At 46.0% G+C, this 27,916-nt stretch overlaps 1 protein-coding gene across 1 annotated transcript; it reads right to left on the bottom strand.

Moving 5' to 3' along the window:
* Nucleotides 1-1,472: 1,472 nt before the first annotated feature.
* Nucleotides 1,473-26,592, bottom strand: ZPBP2 (zona pellucida binding protein 2). The gene is made up of 8 exons (XM_090041201.1): nt 26,505-26,592; nt 25,342-25,422; nt 22,219-22,344; nt 19,822-19,983; nt 18,311-18,529; nt 14,167-14,252; nt 12,838-13,015; nt 1,473-1,692 (listed from the first exon to the last, which is right to left on the bottom strand). Exons 1-8 carry the CDS (start codon nt 26,590-26,592, stop codon nt 1,595-1,597), a joined length of 1,038 nt encoding a protein of 345 aa, XP_089897327.1. The 3' UTR covers nt 1,473-1,594.
* Nucleotides 26,593-27,916: the final 1,324 nt, after the last annotated feature.

Genomic DNA, 27,916 nt, shown 5'->3' on the forward strand with positions numbered 1-27,916 from the left:
TTACTTTTCATTCCATCCAGGAAGAGCACACACCAACTGCAGAGACTTCCTCATTCTGACAAAGAGTTTTTAAACCCGAAAGCTTGCTAAAAATTTTTTCCAACTCTTTAAGTTGGTCTAATAAAAGATATCAGATTCACCCAAAGAACCTTGTCTGCCGATGTCCTTAGACCAACACGTCTACAGCCTACACCCCTGCAACATTTAGTCTGGAATGTTCAGCCTGCAGTACAAATAAATAGTGGTAAACTGTATCTCATAGCAAAATCAATACATTTTCTCAGTAATATCAACAAATATCAACCTCCCTTATATAACAGGGACTCCACATGCAAAGAGAAATGTTTCCCCCGCCCCCAAATGGACAAAAACAAAGGGAATGCAATAAATAGCTTTATTTTTACACTGGATATGTTAAAGACTACTTTCAGCCCTCAAGAATAAGTTCCAAAACACATTAACATACACAGACTGTTTCTTACTGCATTATAATACATTACATTTCTTTTACAATCAATCCACTATAATACTATATTTTCTGGCATACAACATGCATGTCCCCCACATTAAATATGCACCTTGTTTTTGGAAGGCAGAATGTCAAAAAAAAGATGTTTCCAGAGTCATGGGTGGCCTTGTGACATAGAATAACTTCTCCTGGAAGCATGAAGAAATTGTCCAGGAAATGTGGTATCTCAGAAGACAATTTGGAAGAGGTAGCAAGCAAAGGAATTCCCTGGTGCAGCAGAAAGCTCCTGCTCCCTCACCCAGACCATAGCCTGGGATACCATACCTCCTGGACACTCTTATGTTCCCAGGAGGACTTACTCTTTGTCACACAAGGTTGGGCCCCAGACCCTTGCAAGGGCAGTAGCAAGACTATTAGCTCTTTACTGTAAGTAGTTCTTCATATAAGTTCCTGTAAATAACAGTGTTGTCGACATCACAATCCTCACCACAATACCATCAGTTGCTCACTTGCTGCTTCAGGCATAAGCTACAGTGCTCAGCCAATAGCTGTGGCTATGAGCGGGTTAACATAGGACTTAGCCCTTTAAGCTTGCTGAGTGGGACAAGCAGCAGCCATCTGGGCAGCTACATGGAATGCCCAGTGTCTTCAGACATGCTTCTTCTCCAACACAGAAAACAGCTTTCCCAATACAGGCACCCCAATTTTGGGAGACTGATTTTTGGGGAAAAAGTGCATGTTGTATATGAGAAAATATTTATGTCATCTGGATGAATTGCTTATGGTTCTTTCATTTATTTTAAAGTAGTTATAGTTTTGTAGCTGTGTTCACTGTCATTACAACAAACCAGATACTTTTCATTAAAAGCTACATATCAGTGCTCATAATTGTTTTCAAATCCTTTTCTTCTATTTAATTACTTCATGCCTGATCATTTTATGTTAGACATTTTTAGAATATCCAGCCACAGCTAGCTCTTAAATACAGAGTAGAATTATATGAATTATGAAATGATTTGTTGTTTAACTGTAACAGTAAAAAATTTGTTAAAAAATGGACATCACAAAAGAATAATAATGCTTTCACAACTTTTCTTCAGTTATCCAATTTCTATTTTAAGTTTATTAGCAAGATTTAGCTCCATAGTATTTGATTCGAATGTTTTTACAAATCCGACAGGTTATTTCATTGTTTGGACTGTATGTTCCAGGGTCACAAACCACTGCAAATCAAACAAACATATATTAGATCAATCAGATGTCCTCTGCATTACATTGTATTGTGCACATTATGGCATTTTCAATCTTTGATTAATCATATTCAGTAGATCAAATGCAAGGTATTGCACCTGGGGAGGAAGAACCAGCAGCATACCTACAGGCTGGGGAACTCCCTTCTTGTCAGCAGAGGCAGAAAAGGATCTTGGAGTCACTATTGATTCCAAGATGAACATGGACCAACAGTGTGGGATGCAGTCAGGAAAGCTAACCGCACCTTGTCATGCATCCATAGAGCAGGTCCAAGGAGGTGATCCTCCCCCTCTGTGTGAGATTGGTCAGGCCACAGTTGGAGTACTGTATCCAGTTCTGAGCGCCACACTTCAGGAGGGATATGGATAGCATCGAGAGGATCCAGAGGAGGACCACTCACATGATTGGGGGCAGCAGGGCAGGCCCTATGAGGAAAAGCTACGGGACCTGAACCTGTTCAGCCTCCACAAGAGAAGGCTGAGAGGGGATCTGGTGGCCATCTACAAACTTGCCAAGGGGGACCAGCAGGCAATGGGAGTGTCCCTGTTCCCCCAAGCACTACCAGGAGTAACAAAGAACAACAGGCATAAGTTGACCGAGAGTGGATTCAGGCTAGACATCACGAGGCACTACTTGACAGTCAGGGTGGCCAGGACCTGGAACCAACTTCCAATGGAAGTGGTGCTTGTCCTGGGGGTCTTCAAAAGGAGGCTAGATAATCACCTAGCCGGGGTTGTTTGACCCCAGCATTCTTCCTGCCCATAGCAAGGGGTCGGACTTGATGATCTGCTTAGGCAGCTTCCAACCCTACCAACTATGAAACTACACCATTGTTTGCATGCTGTGTATTTCCCATGGAGCCAAATGATTATGCAGAGAGAAACAACATTGCTGAATTGAATCTACTTTGTATCAGTTACTGTTCATTTCATATTACATTGCTCAGTAGTGTAACTTACTGTGGGGACAAGTGGCGTATCAGCCCCAGACACTGATTCAGAGGGGGTGCCAAAATGGCATCCCACACGGAGCCCACAGCATCACCACCACAGCTCACAGAGCTGTAATAGCAGCCCATACCATTGCCACCCCTGCATGAAGGGTAAATGCTCACTTCACCTCTCCCATCCTGCCCCTGCACAACACCTAGGCAACAAAATTTTAAGTCATGTCCCTGACATTGCTGTATGTCTATAGTACTCTGGGTAGCTCTATCCAGACACTATATTAATTCTGCTGAGATCAACATACTCTGCTTAACTTCATAGCAAAAAGAGCCTGAACCAGGACTACTGAATCAGACAGTATGGGTTAAATTCTATTTCACCTTTACACTCCTAAGTGGCACTAATATAGATCTGTAAATGCGATTTTGGCACTCATGCAGAGTTTGGATTTTATTTCTACCTTCAGAAACATAGTATGGCCCAATGATAAGCATACCTGCCAGGAGGAGGGCCCTCCCACCTTTAGCCCCAAAACGTAGCAGTTAGTGCACTTCCCCTAGAAATAGGAGACTTATGCCCTAGGTCTTTCACCCTGAGGAATTTGAACTTTCATCTCTCACATTCCAGCTAACGGTTGGATAATGAGTTAGGCATTTCCCAAAACACTCGTCAGCCCTCCTCTTGAAGCTGGCCTACTGTGCATCAAGGAGGCAAAAACATGTGGGGCCAGGTGGAGGCATGCAAACTAGAGAAAGGGTGGCTCAGTGAGATGGATGCTGCCCTGGAAAAGAAGGGGCCTTGAGCTCTTGCCCCTGACCCAACAGCTTTTCTGCACCTTTGTAGATATTTTTTGTCCCACTGGGGATAAGAGCCATGGCTGGAACACATTTCCATCTAGGTCAGCATCCATCTCACAAAACCACCATCATTGTAGCTTAAATGCTTACTCTTTCCCCATGTCTTCTCCTCCTAGCTGTCCAAAGAAAAGGGCTGTACAGCACACTAACCAATGTAGGGTAGTTAGTCTTTTTGGCAAGAGTGCTCCACCTTGCCCTAAGTCCCACTCTGATCCCTGTCCCCCCAGAGGCATACTTGAGTTTGCACCATGGACTGCCAGAATGGAGGCAGTGGGGCTTGAGTCTCTGCCCTCATTACAGGAAGATGTTGTGAGAGGAGGTGTCAATGCCAAGAACCAGGTTAACCCTTCCTTGGTCTTACAACCCATGTAAGTTTATATGACAATCAAGGATCCAAAGCCCTTAATTTAGCAGCAGCAATGGGGCCAGGCAAGTCTCAGCTTGCCTCATGGCAGTGACACTTCCTCTCACAGAAGTATCTTACTACTGCTCCACTCTGCATGGCCAGGGACTGGCACCCCCTGCCTCCATTCCAGTGTCCACTACCTGGGCTCTCATTCCACACACAGTGGCTGCTTGTGGCACATGCTGTGGGTTGGTCACCATTGCTTTATGCTTTGCATTTTTTGGGTTGAGAATTAAAAAGAAAAATGAAGTAAAAGCATGCTTTTTAAACATTTTAAAGAGGTTGGGAAAACCACTGGTCACGCATGGGGTCTTTGGCGAGGTCTCAGGGGTGTGAGGTTCCATGTCCCTTGTAAGCTGTAATAGTTATTATTTTATGGCTACACTTGTAACAGGCAGCCTTACCCTGTGACAGTCTCAGCAACTCGCGAGCCTGCATCTAAAGATATTTTCAGTGATGGGCTTGCCATGTGCCCAGTAAGAGTTTCAGGGCCTACACTTCCCATGGGACAGATCGAGCAGGGCCCTGCCTTCCTGACAGGGTGCTGCCTTCAGCACCATATACTCTGTACCAACTGGTACCATCTCCATGCCCAGGGATGGAGCAACACTGCATGGCCTTATAAAGTGGCATCTTCAGAGACCATAATACCGACAATGTGCCTTGCACCCTTGGGCAACTGCATGCCAGAGGCTGCTGCCAGGTGTCACCAGGGTCTCTTAGAGCAGCCTCCATGCTCTTCCCTTTAGCAGGAACTCTCTTAATGAGGTTACCCTTAGTTGCATTATCAGGTCCCAACTGCTGTAACCATGCAGGTCCTGGTCTGGAACTGGCAGGCTCGGCTGGGTCCAGGTAGAGATGTAACTAAGAAGTATTCCACCCTGGGCAAAACCTGTCTGTGCCCTGAGGTGGGGGTTGCTGAGCAACAGAGTGTGGGGGGTGGGGGGGGAAAGGAGGGCAGTCAGTCTTATCTGGAGGCAAAGGCCCCAGCGGCTGCTGCAGTTGAGTCCTGTATCTGGCCCCTCGAGCTGGACAGCAGTGGGCTGTGATCTGCACCCAGGCCCTCTGGCCAGATGGCAGGGATGGTATCCTGCACCTGGCCTTTCAGCATGGCAGTGAGAGGCTGTTGCAGCCCTGCCCTCTCTGCCAGGGCTGAGTTCTTCATGGAGCAGGTGAGCAGAGGCAGTACAGGTCTTCCCCTCCTCTCTTTGTTTACAGTCCTGCCCCTGCTTCAGCCCCAAACCTGCCCTTGCCTCCAGCCCTCTTTCCTTCACTCCTACCAGCCTTTATGTGCCACACACAGTGGTTGCACATGCCATTTGTGGCACTCATACCACATGCTGATCAGCCCTGGTGGTGCCCATGGCCTGGTAGTTAGAGCACTTTTCTAGGAAGTAGGAAATGCAGGTTCCAGCCACTTCTGGGTGAAAGGAGGCTAGAACCTAGGTCTCTCATTCCATGAGCAAGTAACCTGACTGCTAGGCTACTGGACTGAAAAGTGAGAGAACCTCCACTTGTTGTGTTTTTTCTGTAATTAAAGTTTTGGGACTTAGACAGTTTTATACATGTAACTAGTGATGTGTATGGCCAGAGTGCAGCCTATTGAGTTGCTCAGTAGGAAAATGCGGGGAAAATTGCAGTTATGCAACTGCAAATAGAATCCAAACTGCGCTTAAACTCCAAAAATTGCAGGTACACAGTTAGGTAACTACCATTTATATGCATAAACATGAAATAGGCTTAGTCCTAAGAGCTCTATCTAGGTGCCAGAAAAGCAAGTAATCATTGGTTTAATATTAACTTTACATTGCTTAACTTTGACTCTGCACACATGCCTACAAACCACAGATGGTAATATCTGCCATGATTAATAGATATGACTGTCAGATGACCAGTGACATTTAAATGCTTCTATGGAAGAACTGATTTTTAAAGTAAAATCTTTTAATAAACTGCATTTGCTAAATTAATAGTTAATTATTTCAAACTAGGCCCTTTAAAAAGTTAGTCTTTTCAGTGTGTGCTTGTGAGGGGGCCAGGACCCCAGGGGACCCGGCCCGAGCGAGAAAGCCCGGAGGGCCGTCCAACTTCCGGGATCAGACCCGGAAGTATGGCCGGGGAGTTAAAGTGTCCCGGAACGTAAACCGGGCCGGGGTGAGACCGGCCCGGGGTAATAAAAGCAGCACCCCTACCCTGGCTAGAGGAGGGAGGAAGCTCCGGCCGAAGGCGGACCAGGGACGAGCGGAGCCGGACGCAGAGCAACGAACGCCAGTAGCAGCGGAACCAGCAGCGGCCGAACCGGAAGCAGCAGAGCCAGGAGCGGCGCGTGGGGAGCCAGCGGCAGAATCTCCGGCAGCGGCGGTACCGGTAACGGCGGTGCCGGGATCGGGGCCACAGACACCGGCGGCGGCCCAGCCGGGAGGCGCAGAGCCGGTAAGCGATAGGCCGAGAGCCACAGGGCCAGTGGTAGCGGGGCCGAGCACGTCGGAGCCGGGAGCCACGCGGTGGAAGCCGGCCGGAGCTGAGTTGCCTGCGGTAGAACCAGGAGCAGCGCGGCCTCCCGACGTGGCACAGGTACCGAAGGGATCGGAGGCGGTCCCACCGGGAGAACCCGGGAGGGGAGCCTCAACCGGAGGGGACTTTCTCCGAAGACTGGTGGCCAGCTGGCCACGGAGGAAGACCCGTGGGCTGGGAGGCGGACTTGGTAGCCCCCCCGGGTCTAGGGACACCGGCCCTTGAGGGTTGGACAAAATCCGTATCGGAGGCTCGGGCGAGGGTGTAGGGGAGCGAGGAGCCCTCAGGACCCCCGGACTTTGGAGTCGGGGTACCCCCTTGCGTTGGACCGTCAGCGCCCCACTTTGGGTGAACCCCTTTTTTTCATCAAGACGTGGCAGGCGAGATTGACGGGGCACAAGCGGCCCGACGCGTACCCCCTCCTCTCCAGGGGCCATTCGGGGATTTTGGGCGACGCACAACCGGGTGACCTACCCCATCCCCCCACAACTGGTGCATTGGCCGGGAATCCGAACCCTGATCCCAGGGCGTAAGACCCGAGCACCAGAAAATACTCCCCACGGGCCCGGAGGTAGCGCCACAGGCGCTACACCTCATTGCACAGGTGCTGCAGCAGCAACAGCAAACGGCCTTACGACAGGTGAGCTTGCAGGAACTCATCCTACAGCAGGGGCAGGCTAGGGGGGGCGTGCATAGAGAGGAATTAAGCATGCCTCGCTTGACTAAAGACGATGATGTTGAGGCTTTCTTAGAAGCCTTCGAGAGAGCCACATTGGCCGCAGGGCTAGATAAAGGAAGGTGGGCCAGCAGATTAGGGGTCCTGCTAATCAGACCGGCCCAGGCAGCCTACCGGGCCCTGACGCGGGCGGAGGCTGGGGATTATGAGCGCGTGAAAGCAGAGATTCTCCAGCGCCTAGAGATTACACCGGAAAAACACAGGCAGGCCTTCAGGGGAACCAAAGCCAAAGCGCAGAAGACCCCCAAGGCGCTGTGGCACGACCTGAGGGACGAATTGACAAAGTGGCTGAGGCCACATACCGCCACGAAGGAGGAAATTTGTGACCAGATCTTACTCGAGCAATTCCTGGCCGATTTGGAGGAGGACACCCAACAATGGGTAAGGTGCCACGGCCCCACCTCCTCCCTTCAGGCTCTGCAATGGGCGGAGCAGTATACAGCGGCACAAGCCGGGCGCCACCCCTCCCGAGGAAAGCCCCGGGGGGAAAGTTCCCCCCGGAAGAGCAAGGGGAGCAAGGGAGAGAAAAATTACGGGGGCAAACCCATTATTTGCTTCCGATGTGGAGGCCGAGGGCATCTGGCTAGGGCCTGCCCGACAGAGGCCGAATATGCCATTGTTAAGGGGACCCCATATCTGAAAGGGACCAATACGGACAAGGAGGTTCCTCGAGAGGAGCCGATGGAGTGCGGGGTGGCAGGCCGAGAGGAGACCCCCCCCCAACCGTTGCCCCGGGTCAAAGCCTGGGTGGGGCAACGGGCCCTCGAAGCTGTACTTGATACGGGGTGTGCTCAGACTTTGGTTCGGCCCTCTCTGATTGAATGGCGGCGAGCACCCCGGTGTAAGGGGATCTACCTGGTCTGCCTCCACAATCAGCGGACGTACTTTGAGCGACGGCTCCTGAAGGTCCGCCTTCAGGGGGTTTCACGCCGGCTACCGGTGGGCCTAAGTGAAGATATTTTACACCCCTTGATTGTGGGACGAGACTGGCCCGAGATATATGAAGTCCTAGACACTCTCCGACCACGGAAGGAGTTAGCAGCGGGCTTGGCGGGGGCAGAGGCCGAGCAACCCTGGCCAGATGAGCTGAGAGATTTGGCCAGCAATTATCAATTCTGAGAGGCCCAAGAGGAAGATGAAGAGCTACGACCTTTCCGGGAGGAAGCCCTCCAACCACACCAACAGCTGGTAAGCCCCTCCGCGGGTGGCGGGCGTGGGCCCCGGGTGGAATTGAGGCGGGGCCTGCTGTACCGGGTCAAGCCCGAACCCCGAACGGGGGCAGAGACGGAACAGCTTTTGATCCCCAGCTGGTATCGGGTACCTCTACTACAGTTAGCCCATGGGAATCCGATGGGGGGGCACCTGGGGAAAGGGAAGACGGAAGCGCGCCTGACACGGTGGTGTTTCTGGCCGCATTTGTATGAAGACGTGGAAAGATACTGTAAGGGGTGTCGGGCGTGCCAACTAGTGAGTGCCCATAAGCCCTCCCGGGCTCCTCTGCAAGTGATGCCGATCATCCAGGAGCCATTTGCTAGGGTGGCTTTGGACGTGGTGGGTCCTCTACCCCGTAGCACGTCCGGGCATCGATTCTTATTGGTATTCATTGACTATGCTACCCGCTTTCCGGAGGCTATCCCCTTACGGACCGTGACGGGTGCCAAGGTAGCCGAAGAACTCATGAAGTGGGTATCCCGCTTCGGGATACCCAAGGAGATTGTGACGGATCAAGGCACCAACTTCATGTCAACAGTGATGGCCGCCCTGTGCCGGGTATTACACGTCGCTCACCTTCGAACAACGATCTACCACCCCCAGACGAACGGACTTGTAGAACGTTTCAACGCGACTTTGAAAGGTATGCTCCGGCGGTGCGCCCAGGAAGACCCGGCTAAGTGGGATCTCCTGGTGTCCCCGCTGTTGTTCGCGGTGCGGGATGCTCCGCAAGCTTCCACGGGTTATTCCCCGTTTAGGCTGGTCTTCGGACATCAGCCACGGAGCCTCTTAGACACTGTCAGAGAAAGCTGGGAGGATAGTGCGCGAGGAAGCCGACAGGTAGACGGGTACGTGCAAGAGTTCCAGGACCGCCTCCACAGGGCCCAGCGGGCAGAGCAAGACAATCTCGCTCAGGCTCAAGCACAGCAAAAGCACCGGTATGATCAAGGGGCCCAGGAAAGGGAGTTACAGCCCGGCCAAAAGGTGCTGGTGATGCTGCCCAATCATCCCAGTAAATTTGAGGCCAGATGGCAGGGGCCGGCCCGAGTCATCCGGCGAACCGGCCCCGTGACCTACGAAGTCCAGAGAGAAGGGCGGCAGAGGTCATCCCAAATCCTCCATGTTAATTTACTAAAGGAATGGCAGGAACCCCAAGGGCTCCTGTTGGAACTAGATCGGGAGCTCAGAGACGATCAAGATTCCAACCCCGAAGAGGGATCACAACCCCGGACTGAGGGGCACCTGGAGGGTGGAGCACCCCTGTCCCCGCACCAGCAGAAGGGGCTACAGCGGCTCATGACGGAGTTCCATGACGTGTTCACGGAGACTCCGGGGAAGGCCCACGTGGTAGAGCATGCCATCCTGACGCCACGAGGGCAGGTGGCTAGAGAGAAGTGGCGGCGGATCCCCTTCTTCAAGCGCCAGTCCATCAAGAGCGAAATTGACAACATGCTGGCACAAGGCATCATCACTCCGTCCCGCAGCCCATGGCGGAGCCCGTTGGTAGCCGTAGATAAGCCGGACGGCAGCCTGAGGCTCTGCGTTGACTTCAGGAAGCTGAACGCTATCACTCAATTCGACGCGTTTCCCATGCCGCAGGTAAACGAGCTGGTGGAACGTATAGGCCAAGCCAATTTCATTTCCACCTTGGATCTAGCCAAAGGCTACTGGCAGATTCCCTTACGAAAAGAAGACCAGCCTAAGACAGCCTTTGGAACCCCGTGGGGCTTATACGAATTTAAGCGAATGCCCTTCGGGCTGAATGGAGCGGCAGCCACCTTCCAGAGACTCATCGATTGGCTCCTGGCACCCCACCAAGCGTATGCCGCGGCGTACATAGATGATATCGTCATTTTCACCAAGACGTGGGACCAACATCTTCAGGCCCTGAGGAAAGTATTGCAAGAATTACGAGCAAAGGGCCTTACGGTCAACCCGAGGAAATGCGCACTCGGTAAAGCCGAAACAAAATACCTGGGTTTCATGGTGGGCCGGGAGCAGGTAAGGCCCCTAAAGGACAAAGTAGCGACACTACGGGACTATAAAGCTCCGGTGACTAAAAAACAAATGCGGGCCTTCCTGGGGCTGGCCAGCTATTACCAGCGGTTTATACCGAGGTTTGCGGAGTTGGCCAACCCTTTGGTCGACACTACCAAGGGACGAGAACCCCCCCGGGTCCATTGGACGCAGGAAAGGCTACGTGCGTTTGAGGAACTAAGGCGAGCCCTGTGTCAAGGGGTAGTATTACATACCCCAGATTTTACTATCCCCTTTATTTTACAGACTGACGCTTCGGCATACGCCTTGGGAGCCGTCCTCTCCCAAGAGGTGGAGGGAGAGGAGCGTCCCGTGGCATTCGCGAGCCGTAGACTCAACATACACGAGGAGAGGTATTCCACAATAGAGAGGGAATGCCTCGCGATAAGGTGGGGGATAGAGTACTTTAGGTATTATTTATTGGGCAGGAAATTCCGGCTTATAACAGATCACGCCCCGCTGCGATGGCTGAACTCCGCCAGGACGGAGAATGCCAGAATAATGTGGTGGGCCTTAGCCCTACAGCCCTATCGATTTGAGATAGGATACAAACCTGGGCGGAGCAACACTGTAGCCGATTTTTTGTCGAGGGTCGGGGGGGGGGAAGTACCTCCGGGGCCCTCAGAGTCGCCCCCTTCAAGAAGGCAACAACCTGTGAAGGTTGAGCGAGTAGCAGTGAAGAGGACGCCTAGCGGCATCTCCAGGGGTGGGGTATGTGAGGGGGCCAGGACCCCAGGGGACCCGGCCCGAGCGAGAAAGCCCGGAGGGCCGTCCAACTTCCGGGATCAGACCCGGAAGTATGGCCGGGGAGTTAAAGTGTCCCGGAACGTAAACCGGGCCGGGGTGAGACCGGCCCGGGGTAATAAAAGCAGCACCCCTACCCTGGCTAGAGGAGGGAGGAAGCTCCGGCCGAAGGCGGACCAGGGACGAGCGGAGCCGGACGCAGAGCAACGAACGCCAGTAGCAGCGGAACCAGCAGCGGCCGAACCGGAAGCAGCAGAGCCAGGAGCGGCGCGTGGGGAGCCAGCGGCAGAATCTCCGGCAGCGGCGGTACCGGTAACGGCGGTGCCGGGATCGGGGCCACAGACACCGGCGGCGGCCCAGCCGGGAGGCGCAGAGCCGGTAAGCGATAGGCCGAGAGCCACAGGGCCAGTGGTAGCGGGGCCGAGCACGTCGGAGCCGGGAGCCACGCGGTGGAAGCCGGCCGGAGCTGAGTTGCCTGCGGTAGAACCAGGAGCAGCGCGGCCTCCCGACGTGGCACAGGTACCGAAGGGATCGGAGGCGGTCCCACCGGGAGAACCCGGGAGGGGAGCCTCAACCGGAGGGGACTTTCTCCGAAGACTGGTGGCCAGCTGGCCACGGAGGAAGACCCGTGGGCTGGGAGGCGGACTTGGTAGCCCCCCCGGGTCTAGGGACACCGGCCCTTGAGGGTTGGACAAAATCCGTATCGGAGGCTCGGGCGAGGGTGTAGGGGAGCGAGGAGCCCTCAGGACCCCCGGACTTTGGAGTCGGGGTACCCCCTTGCGTTGGACCGTCAGCGCCCCACTTTGGGTGAACCCCTTTTTTTCATCAAGACGTGGCAGGCGAGATTGACGGGGCACAAGCGGCCCGACGCGTACCCCCTCCTCTCCAGGGGCCATTCGGGGATTTTGGGCGACATACAACCGGGTGACCTACCCCATCCCCCCACAGTGCTGAAGGTTAACACACAAAAATTCTGTCTCACTGATTCAAAAAATAAAATCAAGAGCTGAGGAACTTTTACTGAAAAAGCCTTACCTTCAGCTACTCTAATTTCAGAATTAAATACTGCTAGCAAGATGATCTTTGGAATAATCCAGCATTTTAAAAACAATAATAATACTATTCAAGTAACAATTTCTTGTTGACTCTATGAAATGTCCTAAACTGACCTAATGTGAGGAAGAGAAAGATATTCAACTATATTTCCATATGAGATAAAATGACAGTGGGCGTTTCTACAGGAGACACTATGGCTCATTGCTACAGCACTGTAGCATTGCCAGGCAGGAACCATGAAAGCAAGTACCATCTCATGTAGACGTGCCCACTGTCTTTTATCCCATATGGAAATGTGGTTAAATATCTTTATCCCATATGGGGAATATAGTTAAACATCTGTCATGTAGACATGACCAGTGGTGATAAAACTTAATGCAACATGAGATATACCAAATATGGCTGTCACCCTTACCTGTTTCCTTTTTAGCTAGATTTAGCACCTGGAATTCTACTGCACATCACCAAAGAATGAACATCAATATAATTATTTTTGTCACCAATATTTAAAAATATAACTAGTAGAAAACAGTAAGCAGGATTAACATGCAATAATCCTTAGGCTTCTCACTAAAACAAAAAAGGATATGTAAGTATTTTATAATTACCACAACAACTAGCACAATCACTGTGGGTGACATCATTTTTTCCAAAACCTGGTCTACAGCTGTCAATGCGAGTAACTTCAAAACTGTGGTCTATATAATGTATTGCAGGTATATTCTGAAACTCATGCTTCAGAACAAGAGGTTGTTCACGGAAAAATTCTTCAATGAGATCTCTTGCCTAAAATTTAGAAATAGTGGAATGATAAATATAACAAAGTGGTTTTCTTTCTTTTTCTTCTTTTTTTTTATAAATACACATCTTTAAATCCTCTTTGTTCCTGAGATGCAGGCTATGCCAGGTGTAACTGTTCCTGCAGTGTTCCTATACTGAAATGGAGTCATTTTATTGGCTTCAGTAGGCCCAGGATCACATGCATATGAAAACACCATCCAGTTACACATAAAAAAGAATGTACTCTAGGTCATATGTAAAACTATATTCTAGCGATTAATTATAATCCAAAAGTCCATGTTCCAAGAAAATTAAAATAAAAAATATAATACATATAACAGTAACAAACCTTTGTTGGAAAGGGAGATATATACATCTGATAAATAATTTCAAATCATGATAATTTCATATTTCAGAAAGTAAATGTATCAGAAACATTAACATTGATTTCTCCTTTACAAGTTTTGGATCAAACTGACATTCAAAGGAAGTTTTCTGTTTTGAGCTGAGTTATTTAAAATCTCTGCATCACTTCATATTGCTGCTAAATTCATAAAATTTTGGTAAGGCAGGATTAAGATGAATCAATATGTGTAGATTACTATGCCTGAAATTTAGTCTAGCATGAAAGGACCATGAGAAGCCTTCCACAACTTTTAAACTTTACTGGCCTACTGAACACAATTATGGGCAGCCCAACCCAGGTGCAAAGCAAAGTATTCCGAGGTAAAAAGTTCTGTGGAACCTCCGCATATGCTGCATATTAAGGAATACTTTTTCATACCCATCCATGTAATGTGATTTAAAGAGGGTCACTGGCTGATAGATGAAGAGAAAGGAAGAGCCACTGGTTTTTTGTTTATATGAATCAATTGGGTCACTGCTTAAAGAACTTGAAGAAGTCATGGATATTTTCCTAATCTTAGGTGGAATAACGGTATCAAAGTACCACACTACCTGTGGGTTGGTGGAATGGATTCTTTTTCCATGCTGCTCTTTTTAGTGTCCTCCAAAAGCCCAATTATTCAGGCTTTCTACAGGGAAATGTTAATTTCACTTCTAGCGAGGTTTGTAGTATACAGTTTACAAAAAGAAATCTGTTTTAGAATGTAGAATATTCACAATTATTTTTGTTATTTTTGCATTACAAATATCACCTTTTGAATTCTCCTGTTGGTTTCATCTTCACAATCATAAGAAATCTGACGGCAAACTGCTTCCCATCCTGGGGCAAAAGGATTTACTATAAAGAAATGGAGGTAAGGTACAGTTCATCATACATATGTTGAAGAATTCAATACAATTAAGTATCCTAAAACTAATCTTTCTTTTAGAAATTTACTTTACAAAGTGCTGGGTGTGTTTACACATTCATTAACATGCCTTTGCTACTGTACATTAAGTTTAGTACCTCTAATGAGGTACTAGATAAAGATGCACTAGCTGTGGTAATGTGCAATAGCAAAGGCAAACTTTTTCTGATACTTAATATGCAGTAGATTAATTCTATTGAGCATTAGTGCATTAGAACAGTTTTTGCAGTGACGTGCTAAACTGCTGTGGAACAGTCCACTGAACAATAAAGCGTTTTGTGTAGACACAACCACTGATATGCAAATGCCAATTGCCCTACTGCCATTTCTTTATCTTCATCTAATATTAGTTTTATGCTACTGGACATGACTCTAGAAGCCCTTTCAATTTTATCTTAGCTTTGTAACAAATGATAATTTCCCTACACTTGCTTATATGGTAAGTGGGTGTGCCTACATATGCAATTAATGTGCCTGAATTTTCTGTGTAGAAAATTCAGGCACATTAAACTGTACCCAGGCACATGTCATGTGCCTGGGTCAGGAAGAAACTAAGCCTGACAGGATGGCACTGGAGGCAGCTCTAGGCTGTCATGGGACACTGGGGGTCAGCCCTGAGCTCTGGAGGGTGGAGGAGAAGCTGTCTCCAGTTCTGGGGGGCAGCTCCAAGCAGCAGGGAGCTCAAGGCTAGGCAGGCAGTGATAGCCCAGTGTCCTGGGCTGGCAGCAGCAAACTGTGCTCCCTGTTCCTCTGGGAGGCTTGCTTTTTTTTTTTTTTTTTTTTCTGTTTTTTTTGCACCGGTCCTGGAAGCACTACAATACCAGGTCAATGCACCTGGCAGGGGAAGCAGCGTGACCACGTAGGCGAGCTCCCCAGGGTAATTGTCTCTGATATGTCCTCCATAGGAGGTCTATATTGAGCAGATTCTTTTTGGTTTTGGGTGGTGGAACCGGAGCGTGCTCCATCCACTCCATGCATTGTCCTCTGGGAGGCTTGCCCTTGCATAGCCCTGAGTGCCTTGGAGCAATATGGCAGGGGAAGGGGGTGTTAGGCAGGGAGTGGGCTGCAGGCAGTCATTGCAAAGGGAGGGTGAAGTTTGCCTGGTTTTTCTCACTCCATGCCTGGGAGCCGGGTAGCTGCAGCTGCCTCTGCCCAGCTGTTTCCTCCTGCTCTGTGCCCCCGGGGGAGAAGGGTCCCTTCTGTGGGGCACTGGAGGAGGAGGGAAGGGAGGTGAGGAAAGCATAAAGGTCCTGGGGGGGAGGTGTGGCTAGTGAAGGTGACTGCAGCTCCTGAAAGACTGAAGTGGGGTGATGCATCCCTATGCTTCACAGGGATGTACCCCTATACAGCGGAGCTACCTGGGCAGTGGGGCAGCCTGGAGGGCTGCGCCCCAGTTTCCTCCACAGCCAGAGGCACCCTGACCCATCTGCCTTGCAAGTGCTGGGTCAGGGTACCTGTAGCTGCAGGAGAAAGCAGGGTGCACCCCCCAGCCTGTGCCCTCTACCCCCCAGGCAGTTTCATTGCATACCAGTGCATTCCTCAAACCTGGCTCTATTGCATGTGGATGCATGCCCCACCCCAGCCTATCAGAAGCCTTGATAGCCTTCACTAGCTGTGCCTCCCTGGGATCTTGCCTCCCCTCCCACAGGACAAGACCCAGCAGGGACTCCTCACCCTCTGGAGGCACAAAACAGAAGGAAAGAGCTAGGCAGAGGCTGAGGCAGCCTCCTGGCAGCTGTGGCTGCCCAGCTCCCAGGGATGGAGCAAGGAAAGCCGGGCAAACGTTGCCCTCCCTTTGCGCTGTCCACCTGCAACTCACTCTCCCCTAAAACGCCCTTCCCCTGATACTCCAAAGCACGGGGGGCAGTACAAGGGCTCCCTGCCACCAGCCTGGGACATGGGGATGTCACTGCCCTGTCCTGCTTCCCATCTACACTGGAGTTTAGGCACATTAATGTAAAGTGCTGTTGACTAGCAAAGAGTGATTTACATTAATCTACTGTGCAGTAATTGGTATGCATGTTTAGATGATGGCACTTTACTGCACATTAGATTAGTCTAACACACAGTGGGCATGTCTACACGTTCATTAATGCACAGTAGTTACTGCACATTTAGTTTCGTACTTGCTCAATGAAGTTCTAACTAAATGTACAATAACTACAGTTACTCCACAGTTGTGCTGGAGCTTGGCTTTTTTGTGACATTTACTGCACAGGAGCCTAATAACACTGTGCAGAAGTGTATTAGTATGGTTTTTGACCAGCCTGCTACTGCCCAGTGCTATTAGGTTACTGTGCAGCAAGTGTCTAGGATAGACACGCCCAGTAAGATGTCATTTTGAAATAGTTCTTATGACCTGAGATATTTAACTGAATTTTAAGTAGAAAAACAGACAATAAATAGCTAATCAGGAAGTAAAGACAAAATTAAATACCTCCAACTTACTAAAACCTGGGAAGAAAATGCTAAAGAGATTTAAACATGCACAAATCAAAGAGTCTAACTAGTTCATAATTTTAGGATACTAAAAGAATTATCTAACAAATATTCTGAATGGCTAATAATGATTTTGTAATGATCATGGAGAGCTTGAGACATACAGAAGTGCGGTAAAAAGAAATGCATTATTATTCCTTAAGGGAAAAAAAGAGTGATCCTGGCACTTTCCATTCAGTGACTTAAATCATTTCAGTTTCCATCTAATGATTGAATCACTCCAATTTCCACTGAGTGACTTCATCAGAGGCAATTGCTAATAAAATGATGGAAAAAACAATACAAGAAAAGATCTGGAAACTGGAGGTAGAAGAGAATGAATCCCTCACATGTTAACCTCAAACTGCAAAAAGGTCCCATGTCATATCTGAACTCTGGGAGTTTGCATTCTACTTGTAAGAAACATTTAGGAAGAATATCTCCTGATATGAACATGCCACAAGACAGCTCCAAGTCCTGTTGTGTGCATTTCTCTGGGTGAAGGGCAGTCAAACAGCCAGTAGAAAACATAGTCAAAGTACCCCTGCACAACTTCAATTTCCTAATGCCACAATACCCTGCTCTAAGCTGCTCTGGCAGTCAAATCCCAGGACAAGTATGCCACTTGCAAAATATGAGATAGTGCTACTGTTATAATTAGCCACCACTGTCACCCAGTACTGTAAAAGCCCATTGCAACTGGGATATGACATACTGAATTTGGCAACACCTACCCCCATATCTCCTGAAGGGCCAAACCGTTGAGTCAACACTGATCCCCAAAACCATCCCCTTCCATAACTGTTACCCTGATACCTGTTCCCTCCTCAAATACCTCTGCAACCCCCACCCCATCCTTCCATACGTTTCAATCCCCATCCCCTCCTGGACTGCTGCTCTGATTCCTGCTCCCTTCCTGATAGCCACTCTAATGTTTTTCCTCTCCTCAGCTGCTACTCTGATCCCTTCCCTCTCCCCAAGTGCTGCTCCAGTTCCCTTCCTGATGGCCAGTCTAATTCCTACCCCTGCCCCAATCTTCCCCCATGTGCTGTGGGTTGGCCAACACTGATCATCTACTTGATCCCTGTATGATTTATCCATAGAATAAACCAGAACCACAGAATTACTGAATTATTAAAATCAAATAAAGAAAGTTAAATCTGATAAAATAATACAAGACAGTAAATACATGAACTGCCTTAATGTGGTAAAGTAGAACACTTTCCTTTTCTGCAGTACCCTTTACAAATGACACCAATTAAAGAATATTTAACAATAAGTTTGTAAAAAGTAAAAACTACAAATTCAGCCATCTGAAAAGCTGCATTTTAGCTCCACCTGTGGGCTAACAAGACAAAATACAGAAACTCAGAAAAAAAAGCAAAGAAACAACATATGAGGAAACATATGAATCCAATATAATTGCAAAAGTTATTTACACTACCCTTAATGTAGCTCTTTTTAAATAAAAGATCAGTGAGACTCATAAACAAAAGCTGAAATCTGTTACCTTTAAAAGTAAAAAATAGCTCATGCAGGAGGCCATGTTTCGGTGGCTTGACAACATGACATTTGTATGATGGTTCTATGATATGGCATGTCAAATGGGAGATTAAGTCATCCAAGTGTATCTTCAGTCCTTCAAAGAACTGACCATTGGCTGCTAGGCCGCATTCTTTCGTAGTAAACCGAACAGATATCTGGTATGTGTAGTCAGGTTCCCGGTATGCTTAAAAATATGCACATAATATATGCAATATTATATTCATCCTATGCATATTTTGTAACCTATATCTTAAATGCTGCTTTTATTTAAAAATAAAGATTTATTTTCCTCTTAAACACAATGGGACAATTTTTTTCTAAGGTTTCATGGATTTAAGTAACATTGTAATATTAGGATTAATTTAGGTTGGTATGCACAATAATTTTAATGTGTATTTTGTATATTTTCTAACCCAAATACTATACATGATGAAATGTTACATGGCAAAATAGTGACAGGACTAAAGAAGAGTATTTTGGAATGTATGCACATTTTAAAAATTAGAAATATATGAAATATATTAGATGAATTTATTAGAAATCATTCCTTGCACTTGCAGGTTGAGATAGAGTTATAAGTCTGATTGCAAAAAAAGAGATCACATCCATTTCTTTCTATTTTATTTATCTTCTTTAGAATTGCTAATTGTTTTTGGCAAAGTTGCTAAACCGCACAAGCTGTTACCCTGCCACTATATTAAACAGCATACCATCAAGTAAGATCAGAATGCTTATTTTATGTCAGCATAAATTCTCTTTTTGGGCACCTCTTTGGAATAAGATCACAGTCATACCAGAGCCTCCTTTTCTGATCTTGGGTATCTTTGAGAGGATGCAACCTCATCTATTTTTTCTTCAAGGTTAGAAATTATTTCATTTTCAGTAAGGGTCATTGACCAGGCATTTGTGACAGTTGTATTGATTTGACTGAAATGAAAGCCGTGTTGAAATGATTTTATTTGAAAAATATTATTAAGAATATTAAAACTATTATTAAAATGAGCTATTAAAATTAAGCTATTAAAAGAATATCAAAACTATTTAATATCATTCAAACTAGTATTAATAATTATAATTAATTATTAATATTATTAATTGTAATTATAATTAAGCTCATTATTGAAACTATTAAAAGAATATTGAAACTATTATTATATTAGTATATTATTATATATTATATATTATAATATACAATATATTATAATATTATATAGTATGTATAATATTGTAGTTATTATATTATTATATAATATTATAATATATACTATTATAAAATATATTATATTATATATTATATATATTAGTATATTTTTATACTAAGACTGTTTATCACTGGGGTGCTTGATTTAATTTTTTCTAGAGTAAGATGTTACCTAAATTACATTTAATAAACCATAAAATATTGTTGCATACAATACAGGCTCTAAGCCAGAAAAGTCCCATGCACTTGTTCACTAGTAACTGTGCATGCCTTACCGTATACCATAAATTTATATGCCTTATATTTTTCTTTCTCTTCTTGAGTGTCAGTTTTGATGATATTGTAAGAAAGAGTGCAAGTGTACGATCCAGACATAGACTCCTGAAAACCTCTCAACATCAGCTTTCCTGTTTTAGTGACAGTCGCATAACTTTGTCCTAAAACAGAAAAGGAAACTCCTGTCAGTGCTTTTGAAACATACGCTGATGGAAAATTTGTATAGTTTATTCACAAGGAATCACATGAGATATCTTATTTACTTTCAGAAATACATATCAAGTTGCTCATACATATTGATTGGAAATTACCTAATCTTATGATCTTCAGGACTTGTTACAAAGTCTATTTGCTATCTCAGGCACTTGATAATTTGGATGGGAACTGTAATTGTAGATTTTAAAAGGGATTTGTATAGCTATCACAGATACTTAAGATGTATTTTTAAAAAATGGTAAGAGCACAAAGAGCATCTAGATAGGTGGGGTTTTTTAGCATTTTTGCATTCCAAAATAAATATATACTTTCCATATGTAGATGTATGTATATATGAAATATTAAAACAGCCTGTAATCACATACATCAAAAGACACATTTTTACGTTAGTAAATTATGAATTATAATTTGTGCCTTATTTGCTAAATGTAGTTCAAAATGGTACTGTTTTGACAATTTAAGAACAGGCAAAACCCAGTAATCTTAACTATTAAGGAATATGCATGTGTATCAAATACTATATGAGTGAATATTGTTTAATAAGTCTTTTAAAAAAGGAATCATATTTTTAATTTGTTCCATTTATATAATGCCATAGAACAAATAAACAAACAGATTTTCCCTGTTTCATACCTATAATCAGATGGAATAGCTAGCTGGTCAAGCAAGGAAAAGGAAGTGCCTTATAAATGAAGCTTTTCTCTGAAACTATTTCTGAGCCCATGGATGCTCAGGTTAACATCACAAAAAGGGAAACTAAAATCAAACACGGTGAGTCTACGTGAGATGCTTTACTGCAAATTAGACTAATCTAATGCGAAGTAAAGCATCACCATCTACATGTATGTGTTAATTACTGCGCAGTAAATTAATCTAATGCATTATTTGCTAGTACCTATGAACAAGTGGTGCCTCCCATGACTGGGGGGGACCATGGCAGTGAGCGGCAAGTGGGGACTGCCTACAGCCACCGCCAGTGATGTTGGTGGGGAGGCGGGGGGGCGCAAGTGGCAGGCAGCGAGCAGGGACCGCCTGCAGATGCCACTAGCTGCGTTGGTGGCTGGGGTGTGTGTGTGCAAGTGGTAACCATCCGCAGCTTTGGTGGCGGCCAATCTCCGGGGAGGGGCATGTGACCCCCCCGTGCCCTCCCTAAACGTCACCTATGCTAGTACCAATACATACAGGTACTAGAAAAACAGTGCATTAACTAATGTACTGAAGTGCACACGTAGACTTGAAGTGCACGTGTAGACCAAATTTGCTCCTGCCAGGAACACATTCAGAATTGTGCCTGGACAATTTAATGCACCTGAATTTTCTCTGCAGAAAATTCAGGCACATTAATTGCACGTGTAGATGTGCCCACAGAATAGAAAGCCCAAATTGCTCTAACTTCTCCAAAGCCTCTTTCTGTAGTTACTAGGCAGTATTTTTTTATACAGTGCCTCCTGTTTTTTCAGGAGAGCCTGATTGAATATTCAGTCCCCAGATTTTGTTTCCTTAATTTACTTTGTAAATCTGTGTCAGTTATGTTAAAAGAATTAACTCCCCTCTTTCTAAAAATCAAGAAAGGCTTCAAAACAAATTCCAATTACCACACATCATTATCCTAATGGAAAACAGGGGTGAAATAGAAAAAGGGAAGCTAGCTCAGCAGAATTTTCCCATTCCCCTCCAAGCAGATATTGAATGCTTCTAATTAGGTGATATGGTGCTATAAAAATCTGATTGAATGAGTTATAGCAGTGGTGGCCAACTGTTTGGGCAGGCATGCCACAAATTAGCCCTGCATATCCCGCCCCCCCAAGTGCCACTCCGACCCACTTCTCTTACCCAATCTGCTGCTTTTTCTGCTTCTTGCCCTATGTTCCCTACCCAATCTGCTGTTCTGTTTTCTATGTTCTTCCCCATGCTCTGGGGCTCCCTTTGGGCAAGGCTTGGAGCTGTGGCTGGCAGGGTTGCAATGGGACGGTGCAACAACAGACTGTTGGCAGTGCTCAGGCATCTGCTCCTTTGTTTCCTGCCCTGTCTGCCACTCTGCTACTTGTCCCCTCCCATGTGCCACATATAGAGGCTACCTGTGTCATTTGTGGCAGACGTGCTGCAGGTTGTCCAACCTTGGGTTGTGGGAAAAAACAGCCAAGTCAGACTAGAAATAAATGGTAATAAGGACAACTGACCTTCTAGATTCTTTCCATTTGGACCAATCCATAAGTATTTGGGATCTACAAGTTCTTTTTGAGAAAGTGCTAAATCCATGCATACTAGAAATGGACTATTTGTATACACTTTTATGTAAACATCAACTGCAAAACAAGAAAATGAAATTAAATAAGCAATAATGTTGCACTTGAACTAAATTACTAAGTATTTGTTAATTTTGGATCGCCTTTTAATTATTATTCTTCCACTACAGGGATCAGATGTGGATCTAACTGGGCGCATCTGCACATACATTAATGCGCTTTAGTCAATGCGCATTAAATCTAGTACCTCCATTGTGATGTACCAGGTAAATGCACGTTATCCTGTCTTAAGCTGCATTAACTACTTGGGGGTCATCATTGACCACAAGATGAACATGAGCCTGCAACGCGATGCTGCGGCTAGTAAAACGACCAAAACGCTGGCTTGCATTCATAGATGCATCTCAAGCAAATCCCGGGATGTCATTCTCCCCTTGTACTCGGCCTTGGTGAGGCCACAGCTGGAGTACTGTGCCCAGTTTTGGGGTCCACAATTCAAAAAGGATGTGGAGAAGATTGAAAGAAGCCAGAGAAGAGTCATGAGCATGATCAGAGGTCAGGAAAACAGACCTTACGACCACAGGCTGAGAGCTATGGGGCTCTTTAGCCTGGAAAAGTGCAGGCTCAGGGGTGATCTGATGGCCACCTGTAAGTTTATCGGGGTGACCACCAGTGTGTGGGGGAACATTTGTTCACCAGAGCGCCTGGGGATGACGAGGTCAAATGGTCATAAACTACTACAAGACTGCTTCAGGCTGGACATAAGGAAGAATTTCTTTACTGTCTGAGCCCCCAAGGTCTGGAACAGCCTGCCATCAAATGTGGTTCAAGCACCTACACTGAACACCTTCAAGAGCAAATTGGATGCTTATCTTGCTGGGATCCTATGACCCCAGCTGACTTCCTGCCCTTCGGGTGGGGGGCTGGACTTGATGGTCTTCCGAGGTCCCTTCCAGCCCTAATGTCTGTGAAATCTATGCAACTAAATGGGGCATTTTTGCACAGGCTGTGGGACACGTGGAGATGTGGGCCAGAAACTTTTCCAGCGCTTAATTTAGCTGTGGGAAATTTTCCATTTCTAAAAATTCATTGTTTCATAAAATTAATTGGCAACAATGAATGGAGGCCAATACAGTATTAGCCAAGCCTGGCAGTTTCAAAGTTGCAATTAATGTTTTTCAGGTGATTATCCCTAGGAAAGAGTACATATATGTTTTATAGATTCGTTAACAGGAGGATAAATGCACTCACATAATAATCCAAACCAAAAATCAAGTTATGAATTCACCCAATTGGCTGTGCAGGTCAAATCAAAACCAAAGCACAGCATAGCTCTTTGCATGTGTTAAAATTAGTATGTCAACAGTTTTCAGTGCCTTTGTTTTTTTTCCTTAAATTTAAGCAGAACAATGTAAGGGAAGTACTTGCTATTGTGTATTGTCTTTACATCTTTACAAGTACATTTTATTTCAATAAATATAATTTCTTTCCACATAAAGCTTTGAATTTGTTTGAATGTAACGTTTAAACCACATTAAGTGTGCTATATTTAATTTTTTTCCTAATCAAATATTCAGTTCAAATACTTGTGGCTATTGGGACATAAAATTTACGTGGAGGTACTTTTTAAGTTTTGTTTACTAAATATAAGTCAAATAAGCATGCTAAATCAAATCACACTCTATTTAGGGCATTGGAAAATGCTATGGAAAATTTTTCAGAAAATTTGCCAATTCAAAATTTTCCAGGAAACCCATATCTCTGGGGATGCAACACCAGGAGCTTTAATTAGCCAGCCACACTAATCAAAAGTGTCCATGTGCCATGTGTATCACTGTCCTCATGCTGAAAAAATGGCAGTGGGGTGCTTTGAACTAAAGCTCATAGAACGTGTTTTAGTTCAAAGCAACCCACCACCATTTTTTCAGGGCAAAGATGCACTGGGACACTGATATACAACTTCCATGCACCAGCAGACTTGATTAATCCGACACACTAGATTTCCAGAATGTTGGGAGCAGGCTTCGTGCACATGTATAGGATCCCACAGCTTTTAAGTGACATTTTTGCATATTAGCCTCTTTTAATGCACATTAGCTAAATAACCCCTTTTTGTGATGCTTTAATGCATACTAAATTAGGCTAATTAAAGTGCATGTGTAGACACACTCACTGAGACATTATTCTTATTACTTACAATAGAACTGCCCACAGTCTGGCTTGGTGCTGTCCAAACATATAGTCCCAGTGCCAAAAGTTGACATGCTAAGAATATCAGATTTCTAATATACAGTTGAGTTGCTCAGAGGGCAAGAAGAAAATGAATCCTTAATTTTGCTATGAAATTTTTCCAAAATTCTGAACAGCTATCAACAGGCAAAAATGTTCCCTAAGCTCCTACAGTCTTGTACATCATGGAGACAACATTGTTCTTGGAGCTGACATGCAGGACTGTGCTTATTTTTGTCTTTATTTACAGTTTAAAATAATGTAGGAAAAGAAACACATAAAATCATCTCATGCTGGAAAAGAGGTAATATAATTTCAAGCATTACTTAACATACAATCTGTACTGAAAATGCACTCTCCAAAACTGCTCACTGTACAGGCTAAATACATTACTCAGTAAAAGCATTTTTCCAATACCTTTCTAATTTAATATACAAATTCATAAGGACGTGTACTACTGCTCCATGCAATTATTTAATTAAAAGATCTTTCTGTTCATAGAAGTCTGTCATGACATTGTGGCTCTAACTTGTTGACAGCTTTCAGGTTCTAGTAATGGAATTGGTCCAATTATTGGGACCAATTTGACATAAAAGTGTTACAATGATCTATTTTGTATAATGTCATTTATAAGATCTTTTTTTCCTTTTCTGTTCTTTCCATTTTTATGGGCTTGAAGAATTCAGTTCTTTCCTATGTAATTAATATTTGATATTCTTTGCATGATACATTTATTTATATGGTTTGCCACTGTGTTGAAGAGCTCCATATGATATTTTCTATTAAAAATGTCTCTTAGAATCTTAATGATAAAATATACAAAGTTACCTTTATGATCGATGCTGCCATAAATGTCATTCTTTTTTATTAATTCAACAGAATATGGTTCTTCATCATTTGCAGCTTCCACTGTAGAAAAAACACTTAAAATATTTTTTTTAAAAATCAAATCTAAATTTAAAATGAGTTACCCTTTTATTTTACTCTGGGAGATCCTCTCTTCCTACCTTGCTTCCTACCCTTTTTCTTTAAAAAAAAAAAAGTGTTCCTGTTTACTGCCAGATTAGTGAATCTATTTTTATTTTATACAATCCAGATTGATTCAATTTTTATTTTACCAAAGAGCCCTGAGTAGTTATGAATGATGACCGGAAGTATTTTCTAAACAGTTTCTTCTGTAAAAATGATCACGCTTCCATGACATCTGTGTAATAAGCATTAAGGACCCCAGTTCCCAGAAAATCCATCCAACCTTGGGACCATTACATGGGAAGGTGGCTCCCCCAGATGAATTCATCTTGGCTATGGATGTACAGGAACAATACTCAGCTGGCCAAGCGCTTCTCAGTAGAGTTCTCATCACTACATCACAAGGCTGCTGGACTTCTCAAGAAATACATCTGTGAACCCTAATGATGCAGGTGGCCCCAGTTTCCTGAAGCAGCCCATGGAAATGGGATTCACAACAGAAGATCTTCCTTGAACATGTGAAGTCTTGGGTTCATGCTGCAGTGACCCTTTGGGTTGGGGAGCCCCAAACTGCAGGACATTACCCTTGGATGAAAGCGAGTTACTTGCCTTTTTATTAAAAAAAAAATGCAAGTGTGTAAGGGTTTGTCTGAGGAGGGAGTCCCAAACTGGCTGGAAGATCATGGTGCCAACATTTTGCCCAGCGATGCCAATGACTTCTAACCTGGAGCCTTACTAGGGACCAGCAGAAAAATAGGCCTCTAGGACCCCCAGTTGCCCAGAGGGATGCTAAGAAAGAGGCAGGTGTTAGTTCATAGAGAAAATGCAAGCCTCCATGCCTTCCTCCTCGTGGGGGTCTTAACATCAGGGGGGAAGGGCTGCTGTCCTTGGGACCTCCCGTCTTCATACAATGAGGGCTAGTAGATGGGTCAGAGACTCAGGGAGAGCAGGGTGCGCTCCCCGAGAGGCAGGGCTGGGGCTCCCCCACAAAAAACCAGGGGACACGCTACCACCTCCATTACCTTGGGTCAAAGCTACCAAAGCATGCAACAAAACCCCCACGGAGACAAGCGGGGCGCCAACCAGCAGCCCCCAGCAGCCTCCCCACATGGTCAAGCAGCTCCTTCCCTCCCTTCCCCTCCCCCAGCCGGGGCTCCAACCGCCGCGGCACGGAACCAACCGCCCTTCCCGCGCTTTTCCCGCGCGCGCCCCGCCTTTTCTTCGCGGGCTCAACCCGCCTTGCCCGCCCCTTCTTTTATTTTATTGTATCTGTAGCTTCGCAGGGAGCGGACAGCCACCGCTTACCCGTCCCGCCCCTTTCCTCCGCGTTTTGCCCCGTGAGACAGACACCCGTCGCCTCCATGCAGCGGTGTCTCTCCCCCGACGGGAAGATGAGCCCCGCGATGCCCGGGGGGAGAGAGCTTAGGGGGAGGTGATGCGTTGTCGGTCCTTGTGGAAATCGGGCTTGCAGTTTCTGAAGAGGGGTCTCCTTTCCCAGCTCCTTCGCCCACCTCCCCTCCCAGCAGGCACATTGCATCCCAAAATCTAGTTGGGTATTTTATGTAACTAGCCTCAACCGTTTCCATAGAGCAGGGGTAGGCAACATTTTTGGGCAAAGTGCCCCCAAAACCTGTAACCTCCACTCCTAAGATGTTGGTGTGCTGGGGGCAGATGGCAGGGGAGTCACCAGGGGTCTAATCCTTGTGGCAGTGCAGCCGCTTTGCCCAGAAGCACGCATGCCAAGCAAAATGTGTTGGCGTGCCACACTCTGGCACCCATGCAGGGGTTGCCTATCCGTGCCCCAGCCTGCATTCTCCCACTCAGCTAGAAAAGCATGACAGAAACAACCACAAGCCTGACAGAAACATGCCCAAAAAACCCTGCATTAATACAGTGAGAGGATGTGCCCATTTTATGATATCCTAGCAGTTATCATAGCAGCTATAGTAAATAAAAGGAAAAAAACCCCATATATTTGTAACGTGGGATGGGAAGGAAAAGGAATGGGAGGGGAGGATTCACGCAGTTTGCCATTGGGATGGGGTCTTTGGGATTGTGTCCTGACCAAGAGAACCCAGACAGACCAAGCAAGTGACAAGGATTTTGGGGTGACCATGACCGTGCCCAGTGAGAGTCAGGACTGCCCAGTGAGAGGCCGGGGATGGGGGACTAGGGAGGCTGGGTGATTTACATGCACCCCCTGCTGTAATACATTAGGAAAGACATTACAGGCGTAAATTGATATCTGACTCCCCCTACTGAAATCTGCAGGGCATGATACAAAAGGCTTAACTCACTCGAAAGCGCCCGGTCATGCAAACACAAATGCACTGCACTGAAAAAAAATCTGCATTCAAATTTTCAGGCACTCTACATTAATGTCCACATCATCTACACACCCCCCTGCTTCATACAGGTAGAACCTGCAGGATGA

This window comes from Crocodylus siamensis, chromosome 4 (assembly GCF_052110815.1).
Source record: "Crocodylus siamensis isolate JL-2025a chromosome 4, ASM5211081v1, whole genome shotgun sequence".
NCBI classification, from domain to species: Eukaryota; Metazoa; Chordata; order Crocodylia; family Crocodylidae; genus Crocodylus; species Crocodylus siamensis.

Coding starts and splice junctions, on each gene's coding strand:
- ZPBP2 (XM_090041201.1), bottom strand. CDS start 26,592: ATGTGGGGAGGCTGCTGGGGGCTGCTGGTTGGCGCCCCGCTTGTCTCC. Junction 14,253..18,310: donor GCTATTTTTTACTTTTAAAG/GTAACAGATTTC, acceptor ATTTCTTTATAG/TAAATCCTTTTGCCCCAGGA. Junction 1,693..12,837: donor TGATTGTGCTAGTTGTTGTG/GTAATTATAAAA, acceptor TTTGATTTGCAG/TGGTTTGTGACCCTGGAACA.